The 15,144-nt window shown below is 43.4% G+C and overlaps 1 protein-coding gene across 1 annotated transcript in view; it reads left to right on the top strand.

The window, feature by feature from the left end:
• The window catches only part of NXPH2 (neurexophilin 2), a 42,669-nt gene extending 28,108 nt beyond the window's left edge, over positions 1-14,561 (top strand). Inside the window, exon 2 of the mRNA XM_082312056.1 lies at positions 11,390-14,561. Coding sequence (XP_082168182.1) covers positions 11,390-12,133 — 744 coding nt within the window. The 3' untranslated portion in view covers positions 12,134-14,561. The remainder of the gene's footprint in view (positions 1-11,389) is intronic.
• Positions 14,562-15,144: the final 583 nt, after the last annotated feature.

Genomic DNA, 15,144 nt, shown 5'->3' with positions numbered 1-15,144 from the left:
TTCCTCCCTAACCTGACAGAGAGTTATGCACCCTCTGACAACGTGCACTTAACAGCGAACGCTGAGATAAAGTTCAGAAACTTGGAATTTGTTTCAGCTCGCTCTTCCCTCGCTACAGTTGTCTGCCATTAAAGGCAGCAGAGTTTGCAAGCACTCAGCATCTTCCAGGAATGAGCTCTTTATCTCTATCACGTCAGTGACAGGTTGTTAGGAAATGCAGCCTGCAGTGAAGCAACACAAAAATCTTATGCCTTATTTAAATAATGGTGTTCATTGCCTATTAAAATGTAACATCTTGCTTTAAAATAGGATTAATTAAAATGTACAAGAATGCAATTCAGTTACATTTTGTGCTTCAGCCCAGTGCATACTTTTCATAACTCATTCCCAGAAGTAATATTCAGGGCAGCACGGCATTCTCAGTTCTGCCATTAAAAGCACAAATGACTATAAAACCTGTTCTTTTCAAAAACTTGGCTCAAGTATCGCCATTGTTAGATTTTTCATAACATATTACTTTGGTCATTACTGTTTTGCAAGATAATTGTATCAGTGATCTAACTTTTGACAGTATCCAAAGTGGCTGAAAATAGTTTGCTGCAGCACCTTTGTCTTTTAAAGGCCATTTGGGGCTTGTTATTTTAATCCTTGTGCAGCCTGATTTATCACTTCAAACATCTGTCAGCTGTGCTTTGTCTTGAAATGGATAGTGATAGTGTTACTGATTTTTCAACGGCAGCTGTTAGAGGTTCATTAGTTAGACTCTCAAAGGGAACAGATAACTGTAATATTTTTCTTTGTTAATCATCTCTTACGCGTTGTAATAATACAGAGCTTGAAATCTGCTAGAAGTGCACAGCTTCTCTCTGTTTCTAACTTGTGTGAAGCATCCTTTTATTCATTTAATCTGGCTTGATTATTAAAACTCCCTTCCTCATAATGCAGTAAAAAATTGAATAATGGCACATGAGTAGTGAGATAGAAAATCAGCCTTTGCTGTGTCGTACTTAGCGTGGAGGGAGGTCACTCAGGGTCTCAGAGTTCGCATCCAAATATGAATCAACTCCGAAGATGAGATTAAGGGCTGTTCTGTAATTGATTTTTAATTTAAAATTTACAAGGCATACAAAACCTTGATGACAATGTCAGTAAAACCAGGTTCATTTCTAACAAATACAGCAGTTTTCTGTTAATGCATTTTCCCTATCACATAAAATAGCCTTAATGGTTAACTGTGATTCTTAAAACATTTCCCCCCAAAAATCCTTGCAAGCCTGCCTGTGGCTGAGTGCCCCAGTGACTCCTGCGAGGAGCTTCGAGGGACCCGAGCATCTGCGAACCCTCCTGCAGCTGAGAGCGTATCAGTGCTACCGCTGGTTCCACCGGCAATGCTCACCAACAGATAATTACAGTTTGAAATTAGTATTTTAATGAACTGATCTCAGCAAATGTAAAGCGAAATCTCCCAGGCATTAAAGAAATAAGCAGGAGGGAAAATTATTAACTGTAAAGTTCAGCAGACGGCTGGTCAGCAGGTGCTGTCTTGGCAAAGGAGTTGAGCGTTCCCCTTTCAATTTGCGGTAAGAGGAGGCTCGTTCAGGTTTTGGTCCTGCAAGCTGCTGAGCAGCGCCTGCAAGTGGCCCGGTGACTTCAGTGGAGATTGAAAACATCTGGGGCATCTCTCAAGCTTTCCAGGTGAATAGAAACATCTTCTAAAAATAACTAAATGCCGGGTCTTCATCCTAAAAGCACGAGTCTCAGTCCCATAAGACGATGCACGAGTCCATAGCACCAGTGTAGCTCAGTGCAAAATAGATTGCAAGAGCACAGCCTGAATTTTGAGGAAATGTACCCAGTGACTTAAAAAGCACCTGAAGATCAGTTCCTTTTTATATGTTGTCAGAGCATGTGTTTTCTTCTTAAAGATGGACAAATACCTTGATCTGGTTTGCATCAGGCACCATGGTCATGCCAGGTCTACGGAGAGGGCTGTGTAGAGGGCAGAAACAAACAGCTAGAGGTGCCTGCTTGAAGACCCCTGCCAAAAGAAATGTCCCCCGCGCCGCAGCCTCGACACGCGCTCAGACGGCCCAAAGACACAGGCCATCGCCAAACACGAACCCACACACTCAGCTCAGGTTTCATCTTCTCCCTTCCAGTTACCAGGGTTAGAAACTATTCTTGAAGTTAATGCACATTGATTTTTGAAGTCAGAGTTTCAGCTTTTAGCTGTCCATCTTCAGAAGTCCTTCAGAAGTCCCACCTAGCTAGATTGTTCCATTAGTATTGCATAGACTCAACGACCTTTTTATTTTATTTGCTGAAGGAGAGTCGATCTCTAACACAGGTCAAGACACTGTGTAGACAGTCAGAGGGATCACTGACCCACTCCATGACAGCATCCCTTGTCTGTCCTGTTATGAACCAAACATGCTTCTTGAACATTTACTATATTTTTATATGTGTATATAGGTATAAACTAAGATTTCTATATCTATTGTAACCGAATTAGATATTTTTGTACAGGACTTCTTTTCAGATCATTCACAGAATGGTTTACATTTATGCAACCTCTCCACACTTCAAAAAGAGCTGGATGCCTTATATACAGCAAAGAGAAAAACTATTTAGTAATATTAGAAGAGTCATTCCTCTACAAACATACAAATAAGATACCAATTTTCTATCTCAGAGATCTCTGGTTTAGATTTAGGGGAAAAAACCCAAACAAGTAGAAAGAGGTGAAGTCGTCAAGAGTAAAATTTATGTACATTTTTTGGCAAGAAGAATTTCTCAGAACAAATTTTCTGTTCTTTCAGCAAAAAGGTAGATCAATTCAATGCATAGATGTCATTTAAAAGATATCTATGCTCTAAACAATTCATCCAACTGAGGCTGGAGGAAACACTTCAGATATAACCTACAACTACACGTCAGGGTTGTGGGAAAGACAGCACATACTTTCCACAAATACATTTTCGAAAAAGGAAAGCCTTGCAGGCTTTATTTTTAATTTTCCCTCTTCTCTCTTCTGCTTCTTTTTCCTCCCAATTTTGTTTCTTTACTGAAGCGCTGTTTTAGTAAAACACTATTCCTCTTTCTCACAAAAACTGGAGAATTTTAAAGGGATTTTTTTTTTCTCTGTAAAATATGATACTGAGTTTGAAGGATCTGTTTTGGTTAAAAATATGCAACGAAATCATAGCCTGAATTGGAACTTCTCCCAACTTACCCTCTTGTTTTAGATTTGTATTTTTGCCTGTGGGTTATTTGAATGTTATCATCTCATATTCTCATTAAAGTAAAGACTCCGACCTGTTACCTTCCCTAGCCTTTAGGTACGTACAGATGCAGACAGAGATCTTTCTCCCTCAGATCCTTTGAGGAAAAACGGCAAAGCGCCTTTCAGCAGTGCGCCGTGAACCACACTTCATTAGCGTCCCCTGCGCCTGCCGTGAGAGCAGAAGAGCAATTTGCCGTGTTATAGGATGGAAAAATAGTGCTGAGTCACACATTGGCTTTCATGTTTCCAATTTATGTTTTCTGACTTACCTTCTGTGACGGTTTGAAACTCCTGGAAGGCAAAAGGCTAAAAAGAGAGAGAAAGCTTCAGGCTTACCCTTATTGTCGTCTCTCTTTCAGGTATTTAAGCGTGTACTTGTGTTTAGTGGTATTAGTTGACTTTCAAACAACGATATGTCAGAAAGTATTAATATTCACAATTAATAGATTGATATATAGTTTCATTCTGTCATTCCTCATTTTCTTTCTGTCACTTTGCTATCACGCTGCTCTGACACTTCCCCAGCGATGCTGAAGAGCGATGGCTTTGGAGGAAGCCCCATCACCGCTCACTGAGAGCAGACGCAGCACAGCAACGATCGGCTTCCCGTCCGTCAGCGGGGATGGCAGTACAGCATCCCTCTGCAGGGGGGGAATTTCTTTGTAGGATTCATTTACAAGCAGAAAATGTAATGGGCTGCAAGGTTCGATCATGAAGCCTTTTTCTTCTGCTGAGGCAGCTTGTCATTTTAGTTTTAATGACAGGAGACAGGACAAAATTGTTAAAGCAATCCAATTATATTAGCTATTGAACAGGGGATTTCTCTCCACCTTTTCCGAGTGAAAGAAAGTAGCAATAGCTGCATTAGCCTTTAATATTTTCCAAATTGCCACCCCCTTAACATGACCAGGGGACTTTGAAGAAGTCTGGGTATTCTGCTGCCATCCAGCTACAGTTCAGCACTTCAGACACTCCATCCCCTGCTCCTCAGTTTCCCCCCAAAAAGGCTATCTTTGCTGAAATCAGCACAGTGAACGCCATAGTCCCTCTTTTTGATCCATTTTAAAAGGAGACAGAAATCAAGAAGGTGAAGTCTGAATTTCTGACGTGATTTTACCTTTTCACCAGAGTATTTCAAAGAGTCTGTCATCACCCAAAGGAGAGAGAAAGCCAGTGACAACAGCTAGCTGGTATTTATTTATTTACAGTTCAGCAAGGGAGAGGTTGTACAAGCGTAGGAGAGTGTTACAGGTGCCTGGAGAGCAAGAGCATCCTCAGTTACGAGGTTCAGCCTCTCTTCTGAATATCCACATCCCACCACCCTCATTAACATGGGTAAATGGCGACAGCAATTTCTGCAGAGTCTCTTAATTTATGTGGGGAAATAATTCCCACCTTTTGACAAATGCGTAATGAAACTGGGGTTGCTCAATTAATCAAGCCAATGGGCAGGACCTTCAGTATTATTCGGGTCCCGCTTTTGCCAGCATGCTGCTCGCACCTCTCCTCTCTTCCAGGCTGCTAACTGCAAGCACTGCTTCCAGAGCCACATAGGACACACAGGTCCTGCTCTCAACCTCCAGTTGAGATGTCTTCTGTCATTTCTTTTGTTTTTTGAATTTCTGACAAAAGTACCTCCCTGCTCACTCTGGTCCTTCCCACCTGCCCAGTGCTCAGAGGATGATACGCAACACGGACGGCTCACGGGCAAATCATGGGTCAGACCAGGTTGCCACGCAGGTAGTTAGCATCACCAGGACCTGGCCACCCGCCGGGTAGGCGACGGTCACCCTGAGCACCTCGGGGTCCCTCGTCAACCGCACCATAACCACTGCAGAAGAATTTGGCTCAGGAAGCAAAGCAAGCAGCCAAATATGTGGCCACATTTTAGCAGTCCCTTCATCTCAAATAGTTCAAGTCATTTTTGTACTTTCTTTACAACTGAAATAAAATACAGAATTTAGTTGTATTTCTTCGGAGCACTCTTGTTATTTTCCCAGTACGAGAGCCACATACCCTGCTGTCAAGCCCTCAGGTATTCGCATACGCTTTTTAACTTACAAAACCAATTTCTAATAAGTAGCTTATATCAACTCCTCTATACTTATCTAATTTAAAATACACTTTCTGAGAAAAAACACAACCTCCAAACCGTGGCAGGCTGTTACGTGCTGCCTACAAAGCAGTGTGCCCGCTCCATTTTCACTTGCTGCAGATACTGTTGCCTAATTCTCGTTGGCACGGGGGCTAGCTGGCTGGGAGCTGCAGCTGGTTGCAAGGTCAGGAGGAGGAATCAGTGCAAATCTTACGACCTGTCTGGAAATTAAAGATTTTTGATTCAGTGCAAAACAACTCCTTGTTTCTTGGGGCTGGCTGATCTGCACAGTTTCGTTTTTTCAAGGGAAATCCAAAAGCTTCCCAGCAGAAGTTTTAGGAGAAAGGATCAAAAATTTCCAAGCAAAAACCTGAGCATGTGCTTGGGCAGCTGAAGATTGAGGCATCCTTAAGGCTTTTTCGGTGTGGTGGCCCAACTTGTTAATTCACAGCTTTCATTCCCAGCAAAAGCTGCAGAGGTACATGAAAGTTAGTTCACCTTACAACTATGAAAGCACACAGGCTTATAACATCCTGAAAAATAAGGCTGTGACTAGATGGATAGACATAGCTCTTTTATACAGTCCCACTAAAAGATGTTGCTTAATTCCTGAATTCCTTGAAGTATTCCTGACAGCAATCACATCTGCTGCCATAAAACCCATCACAGCCTCTGCCTTTGGGAAAAACGTATTTAATAATCAGTAAAGTTCAAGCTCAGCTTGTTGTGATGAATTATTAGAACTCGTCATCATTTTCTTGCCAAAAAAAAAAAAGGCTATAATGGAACACAATTTTATGTTTTTCCATTTAATTGATGATGGGCTGAGTTTTTATTAATCTTTCTGGGCTCCAGTGTAAGATGCTGAAAAAGCTAATATGAGATCATTGTATCTGGTTAATGTGTGTGCTTTGCAAAATTGATAAGGCCTGTCAAGACATAAATTATTTAAAATTTGATAAATGTGTTGAAATCATTGAATTTTCAAACAGACAAAGCAGAGCTATTTCTCTTCCCCCACCCCGTTCAAACTGAGGGTTTTGTGCAGCCGCTCAATGATGCTGCGTTACCCGTGCAGCGCACGGCTTGTAAGGAACTGAAGCGGGCACCAGGAGGGCAGAGGAGTACCCTGTGCTGCTGCGGCGGTGACGCGAATATAAACCCACGACATACAGCCTCAGGGATGGAAGCAGCAGAGAGCGAGGAGGCCACTGGGAAGCCTCCCCCAGTATGAGTTTTTCACTGGTGAAACTGGGGGTGGGAGGAGGTTACTGAGTACCACCTCCCTCCTACCAGCCCTTCCTCTCCATCGGTGGGATAAAAACCTCACAGCAGCACCGCTGAGCAGCCGAATGGTGCTTCAGAGCTGTTTATCCCAACAGACCTATTTATTTCAGCTAATTGCTGCGAGTTTTTAAATGATTCCTGGCAGGGGTGAAGCTATAGAAATGATTGCTGGTGATCGATGAATAACCTGGATAAAATTCCCAAAGCATCAGAACGATTAACTCTTGCATGGGTACACCCACTTGTATTTGGTGCCTTGCCCACAGAGAAAGGCGTGGGAGCAAGTTCCAGATGAACCCCAATTTATTTGGGCAAATAGAGAAAATATATAGCATATGTATAATATATAGAAATAGAGAAAATATACAGCATTTACTGATACCGGTGTCTCATCAACGCAGGCTCAGGCCTCAAGAATAGTTCACAGGGAATGTTATTTAACCCTGTGCTGCTCTGCCATGGTCAGCATCACTCATGGAAGAGAAAGGTTTTGAAGAGCAATCACAGTCTTTCAGAGAAGCGCACAGGAAGAACCAATGGTTTGAAGTTTAAAACTGCATAAATATAAACCCCATCATACTTTGGTTTGAGCCATCCTTGCAGTTAACGTAGCAAAAGAAAACAGCGAGGCACATTGTGGATTCTGTACATCTCGATGGGTCCGAGATTATGTCACTTACTGGAAAATATCTACAGTCTAATGGAAATTTTTGGGTAACTGGGTGACATTCTACAGCCTCTGTAATACGGAAAAAGATTAGGTGATTTCTTCTGTTTGGAAATTGATGGTTTCGAGGGAATGGGAAAATGCAGGTGCAGCAGAGGAGAACTACAGCAATAGCCATCTGTTTAAATGTATACACTAACTTCCCTAAGCTAGTATTTTTCAAATACCCTACTAGCAATATTTTCCACTATAGAGAAGCATTATATTGAAATGGGAAGATGCTGAGGAAGTCATTTTTTCCAGCATGTGCTGCATTCTTTCTTTTAATACAGGTTTTTTTATTTCCCGGAAATTGCTAACCAGCGTGAATAAACAGCTGAACAAAGAGCATCGGCCCGTCCTTGCTAATAGCAAAGAGCTGTCATCAAGCAAAGGGCCTTTGCAATGTATGGAGGAAAATGATGCGGTAGAGTTCGGTTCTCTTATATTGCAGAAAGCTTTATTCAAAATACAAAAAACTCTGCACATGCACAAAGAAGGTTTTACATTAAAAAAGCACAAATATTATTCACATTGCTGAACAATGCACCCTCATTCCTGCTCCTGCGCTGGGTACCGAGCAGAACCAGGCGAACGGTTCTTTGTTAGACACCTTTTTACTGCACATTTGCAAAACACAACAAATGTACGACCCAGAGCCTGCAAGGTCCCCTTCCCTGCAGCCCACCGAGCTGACAACTCTGTCAGCCTCTGAATCTCCTTCCCATAATGAAATCAGTGGAACAAGACAGCAGTAGGATGAAGCAGAGTCAAGAGTTAAGGCTGCGCGAGACTGGAGAATCCTACAGTCCACAAACTATTTCAAAGAGGAGGAGGAGGAAAAAAATTGCTCAGGTTAAGTGTAAGGTACGACTTTCAACAGTGGCTAGTGATCGCTAGCTAGGCCTTAAATAGGGATATTACATCCTTGTAATTCAACATATTAATGATTTTGTGTTCCCATAGTATAGAAGCCGTTTCGTTGCCACATGAAATAGTCCACGTCACTGTAGCTCCAGGGACATGTTTCATTATCTTGTTACACCTCGTTCGGTGTAACACGTAGCTAATTAAAAGTAGTAGTAGTTTAGCACGATGCAACTCTGCAATTCCACCATCGTGGTTTTGAAATAATTGCGCCCTAACACCCTAGCGATGTGACAAACCCACCTGGCTTTAGCATCCATTAATGTTTCCCACCCTTCAGCCATCCCAAACCTTATACCTACATATTTCTTCTTTTTATATCAGCGCCTTCTGAAAAAAGCCGTTCAGAAAGCAATGCTCTGCTATCTCATTTGGAGTGAGAGCCCCCTGAAGAGACATACATTGAGTATTACCAGGAACACATGACTCGGTGCCCTCTAGATCTCTTCATAAAAGGAGAGCGGAGAAAAGCCAAAGAGCCATTGCACGGATTTCAATAAACATTGTGAAAGAGAAGCAGCCCAGAAGGAGAATTGCCAGTGTTCCTGTGCCCTTGCCAGAGGACAGTCGGAGCTGGGTGCGGACACCAGCAAAGTTAGAACCTCCTGTGAAGCAGGCAGCTTGCTTTCTATGGATGTCTCCTTAAAATTTCCATCCACAATTCCCTCCGGCTCAGTTGCTAACAGCAATGCCAACTACAGGTGTCCATGGTTTTGAGTGGTCATTAGCATTTTAAGTAGCAGATCATTAGCTGTGCAGACACAGAGAAAAGTTTCTGGTATTTCAGCACTGCCAGGCCCCTGGTCCCAGCTGGAATTGAGAAATGCAGCAGCAAAGCCTCTTTTTTGTGCTTCTAAAGGCCTCGGGTCAGTTTTGGGGTGAAGGAGGGGGGAACGTGTGCATCAGTTCTTGTTTCATCTGAAGAGAGGCGCTTCTCTGCAGCAAGGGTGTTACTGCCCTGGCAGTGGGGATGGCCAGCTGTTCGCAGCATCACCCGGCTGATTCTGAGCTTGCGAGCAGGCTTAAAAGTGGCTGAAGACCCATGCATAAACATGACATTGCTTCACCAAGAGCTTTCCATCACAGTGGAAACGATGCTTCCCCCAGCATCGTTATGACAGCGCTATTTGTGCTGGTACAGATAAGCATCTGTCACTGTTTCCATTAGAATCTCCTATTTTCCTGGGATCATAGCTCAGCCATAAAAAACGTAGCATAGAGGCAGAAAGTTGACACACAAGGTCTCAGGCTGAGTGATCACTGTTGTCCTTTTTCCCCCCCCTTTCTAATCTGAAGAAGAAAATAACGTATTTCTGCAGAGACACACCTGACCACTACATTTCGATCCAGCCATCGATTTATTTAGCAATAGCGATGGCCACCTTTCAACATTCGATCTTAATTACTGCATTAGGGATGATCAGGAAGAACCTGAGGTAAGCAGGTTTGGGGTTTTAGAGCCTATTGCTAGAGAACAGGCCCCCGTGAGGACTTAGGGCTTTGGAGATTCTGATCTTTGCCAGATGATGAAATGATAAATTAAAGAGTGTAGAAATAACAATTGAATATTATAGAAACTGAATACTGCTAAGAACTAAAGGCGTAGAGGACGCCTTTGGGGTCAGTAGCAGAGGGAAGAGCAAGGCCAGCATTGCAGTTTCCCTAGCGAAGACCGGCAGCACAAAATCCCACCCCATGAATCCAGCATCAGCGCTCGGTGTTTTGACTGCTGTAGGCAAACCACCACCCCGTGCCCTCGCTGCGGTTGCCTACGGGATAGTGACAGCCCCGTCCCGTGGGCCAGCAATGCTGGGAGCCCACCAAACCCGTCCTGGCACTGCCAGATTGGGGACGAAGCGAGAGCAGCATTTTGCCAGGAGGAGGCGGCGGCAGCAATTTGGGGATAAGGACAGTACAATAGCATTCTGCCTTTTTTCCCTCTTGAGCGCCTTTTCTTTCTATTCGCACATTTTGTAAGAATAATTGCAGCTCAAAAAGTTTTTCTTTGTACATTAGGATGATGGTATAAGACAGTCCTGAAGAGAACAAACCCTGAAAACACATTCTGCAAAACTTCTATTCAAGCTTTAAAGGACCTAAAAAGAAAAAGTTAGATGATCATTTCTAGCCTGTTAAAACACAGATCCTACTTCTGACCTCTTGGGAATACGCTCAAGTTCTGCATTTTCAACCGGACTTCTCTTTCACGGTGTACAGGAAGAGCGGGCATGGGCAATGTGTCTCTACATTAAACTGGAAATCTGCTGTTTACCGAGACCTGTGTGTTTGACCGTGAAATCTGACGCCATTCTGTCACTACTAGTTCTTTGCTTTCCAATTGCAGACAATTTGCATTAGACATCATAGCTAATTTTGCGTTAGACGTAGCTTGGCCTAGTCATGTTTCTGAAAAATGATGACGTGCTCTACAGCTGGGATTGCTCAACACTTCTTGAAGGTTAGGCCTTGCTAAACATGGGCATCTTGGCACCTGAAACCAACAGACCAAAAATACAGTTATTTTCACCATCTGTCTCAAATTAAGAGCACAAATGGGCATACGAAGTTTGGAAAAAATGGAAAAGGCAACACCAGAAAAGACGAATGTATAATAAACATTTTAGTATACAATGACACCACCAGAAGCAGCTGAGTAAGAGAGGACTTGCAGCTTAAAGCAGCTGGGAGGTGAAGTGAGGAGAAAAAATAAAGGGGAATGGAAAATTGTGCTTTTCTATTTCACTCCATCTTTTAGCAGAGGTGCCACTTTGCTGTGCAGGTTTTCCAGCATCCTTAGACATGTTTTTAGCTAACAAATCTGTAAGCAAAGGGTATCTGTCCCCAGTCCTCAACCTGTCCAGAGATTTATCCGTTTGTCCCAGTGGTTGGCTCCCACTCAGCTTTTTGTAAGCTGTTTTGAGTAAAATCCTTGAGCTTTCATGGGGTAGCAGAAATTACTCTTTACAGTAGCCCCCGTGACTGGGCTGGTTCAGACCTTATTGGTGTAAAAATAAATTTTAATGCCTCCTTTTGTATCTCGACAGTCTTATTTTCACACTTTGTACAATTCTTTCTTTCTGTTTCGAAACAGGTATTTTGTGACGCTAATCAAGTCGTACAAGCCACAGACGTGCTGGACTGGGAAGACAAGGATGCTGCAGAGACTTTGGTCGACAACGTGGTCCATTCCAGGATCATCAATCCTTTACGCCTGTTTGTTAAGCCGTCTCCAATACTGAAACACGGCCAGGTGTCCTACTCGGACAGCATAGAAAACTTTTGGGATTGGTTGTCCAACATCACGGAGGTTCAGGAATCTCTCGCACGAACTAAACGCAGGCCTATAGTAAAAACTGGGAAATTCAAGAAAATGTTTGGATGGGGCGACTTCCACTCTAACATCAAAACTGTTAAGCTGAACCTCCTGATCACAGGGAAAATCGTCGATCACGGCAATGGGACCTTCAGTGTTTATTTCCGACATAACTCCACAGGTCTGGGAAATGTTTCTGTAAGCCTGGTGCCACCTTCCAAGGTGGTTGAGTTTGAATCATCTCCACAGTCAACACTGGAGACCAAGGAATCCAAGTCCTTCAATTGCCGAATTGAGTACGAAAAAACAGACCGCGCTAAAAAAACTGCCTTGTGCAATTTCGACCCTTCAAAGATCTGCTACCAAGAGCAGACTCAAAGCCATGTCTCCTGGTTGTGTTCCAAACCATTTAAAGTTATCTGCATTTACATCGCTTTTTACAGCGTAGATTACAAACTGGTGCAAAAGGTCTGTCCTGATTATAACTACCATAGTGAGACCCCGTACTTGTCCTCTGGCTGATACAATCGTGGGTAACTGTAGAGATACAGCATCAGTCATAAAAAATAAGCATTTCCATTAACCTTTTGGAGGAGAATATGTTTTCCTATCAGGTTAAAAAGTCTTTAAAAACTGTAGCTGTGTTTGTGCTGTATCGTAAATAATCAAACTATTTATGTAACAATCGTTTTCATTTGAGACCATTGCATTTTAGCGCTCTCATCATTAATGAGGGAACTACCAGGCAGACACAAGACAAAAATCAAACAAAATTATGTCTGTAATGAACACCGATCTTGAAAATCAGTTTTTTAAACTAGACTCGATGGCAGAGAAGTTGTCTTCTACTTGAATTGGATGGCACTTAGGATCCTATTTCTCATTGGGAACTTTAGAAGATGACAATTCAAAGAACCAACGATGAGGCAGACTCCCAGCTGCCGATACACAAAATCCAAGTAAACAGCTCTCCCGCTAATTTCATAAAGAATGTTACACACACAAGGCTCAAGGAATCAAGTCCAAATACTAAGAGAAAGTACTATTTCTAGGAGAAACAAAAAAAAAAAAGGGAAAAAAGGAAAGGAATGTCTATTTCTATGAGTTGTAGTAGTTGTACATATTCATTGGAGTGAAGAGTGAGTAGTTCTTCCTTCAGACTTCCCACCCGTGGATACGCAATGATGTAATTAGCCATTGATGAGCTTTAGTTCATTAGACCCACCAGATGCGCAGGTTTGGTGTACATTTCTTCCTTCCATGGTCACCATCGGTTCTGACTCTTCCCAAACGTTTACACGTACACCAGTACTAGTTTTACAGTGATAGAGAATACACATACCTTGGAAAAAGATAATCTCTGTTTAAGTCTGATGATAACAGGGGCTGACTTCCAGTTAACAGAAGCAATTATCTTGCTATCTGGCCCTCTTAGCACTGCGCTGTAGCAAGGAAAATACATCACAGCATAGGGACGATACCTGAACAACACAAGCTTTCTGCTTAACGGCACCCAGTTGTCTTCCTTAGCATTGCATTGCATACCTTAAGTCAAAATATAAGCAACGACAAATAAAGAGGGCAACAAAAATCTATGCATCTTCGCCTCATAAAGCGGATTTCAAACAATTGCTATCAATATAAAAATGTTCAGCCAGCCTTTCCCCTAGTACAGAACAGCATCACTCCGCCGTAGGGAGTTACAAGAACGGAGGGCCCGGTTGTGGTTTGGCGTTGCTCCCGCTGCAGCCGACAGCGGTCAGTGCCAGCGGTGCAGCTTCAGGCATCGAGCCCCGGCGCCTTCGGTGGGTATCGATTTTGCTGCTGCCACCAGTTTGCTATCATAGCCCTTTGCGACGGTTCGATATCGCGGGTCCTGTGGAAGAGGCTGGCTGAGGAAGGTCTGGAGCACAAGTCTGGTGAGGAGCGGCTGAGGGAGCTGGGGTTGTTTAGCCTGGAGAAGAGGAGGCTGAGGGGAGACCTTATTGCTCTCTACAACTGCCTGAAAGGAGGTTGTAGCGAGGTGGGGGTCGGTCTCTTCTCCCTAGTAACAAGCGATAGGACAAGAGGAAACGGCCTCAAGCTGCGCCAGGGGAGGTTTAGGTTGGATATTAGGAAAAACTTCTTCACCGAAAGGGCAGTGAGGCACTGGCACAGGCTGCCCAGGGCAGTGGTTGAGTCCCCATCCCTGGAGGTATTTAGAAGACGGGTAGATGTGGTGCTTAGGGACATGGTTTAGTGGTGGACTTGGCAGTGCTGGGTTAATGGTTGGACTCGATGATCTTAAGGGTCTTTTCCAACCTTAACGACTCTATGATTCTTACTGCATACAATCAAACTTACATGCAGGGTCCAAGAAGTTAGGTACAGCTTAAATAAAGTACTATTAAAATACTCTTGTTCAAGTGGTGTGCACCCAGGCAAGCGACTGTGACAGCTCAGAAAGACTCACTCAGGAGATTAACTCTGATTTCCTTGGTAAAGTCTCATACAAAAAAATTACTCTGTTAAAAATATACTACAAGTAACCAGCTGATTTGTTTTTTCTCTTTAGGTGACAAATTTAAATGTGTGGTTTAGTTTGATCAATAATCTAAATGTTTTCCTTCATCTTATTTCATACAGAGTCTCTCCTGGTCTAAATGCTGGGGTTTAGTTTGTCTCTTACTGTCGATTCCTACAAGGTGGTCTACTTTGTATTCTGTATAGCGTGTCCTCGTTGGGCTGTACATAAGCTTGGATTTATTGCTATGGGTTCAGTGGTTGGTGCTTTTGTAACTTAGCTGTAAGCCATGATTTTATTGCCATGTTATTTTTACTCAGCACTGTAGGCAATTAAAAAAAACCCTACATGCTATTTATTGTAGAGTACGTGGAAATCATGTATGTATATACACTTAAATATGTGTACATATACAGAATATATGTGTACATGTATTTGTATGTAAATAAAGAGAGTTTGCTAGATCTGGCACTTGCTTATGGCATATTTGATTTTTTTTTTTTAAATGTTTGTGTCTTTATATCTACAAAACTAAGGCACTACAACAGATCACTGAACTTTTTTCCCCAGCTGGAATTTGTGTTTCTAGGAGATATTGAAGTACGCGCCGCAGCGAGCTGCGCTACGAGCCTAGGCAGAGGAGGTTCAATAGCGTTTCGCGATATTCGACAAACGAAGCGCGTGTTTTGAGGAGGACAACCGTGAACCGTTTAATAATTGTGCGAGGTACGTTCGAAGTCGAGGGGGTAGTGCAAGTTACAGAGCCCAGGCCAGCCGCCCGCGAGCCAGCCTGCGCCGGGCGACGCGGCAGCCCGCCGCCGCCGTTCGGCCCTCGCTCAGCATCCCCTCGAAGTCCTCTCGCTGCGGCGCAGCCGCCTCCCGGGCTGGGCTTTCCAGACCTCGGGAGGACAAACCAGGGCTGCGAGCGAGCAAACGTCGCCCCGGGAACACCCGGGCCACGTGGGGATGCACCGGGAAAGGCTGCTGTGGCTCCAGAGACAAGTATTTTAGTAGGTTTAACCCCTGAGCT

This window comes from Platalea leucorodia, assembly GCF_965183815.1.
Source record: "Platalea leucorodia genome assembly, chromosome: 5".
Lineage (NCBI taxonomy): Eukaryota > Metazoa > Chordata > Aves > Pelecaniformes > Threskiornithidae > Platalea > Platalea leucorodia.
Note: the sequence above shows the minus strand (reverse complement) of the source record. Positions and strands in the feature narration are given on the sequence as shown.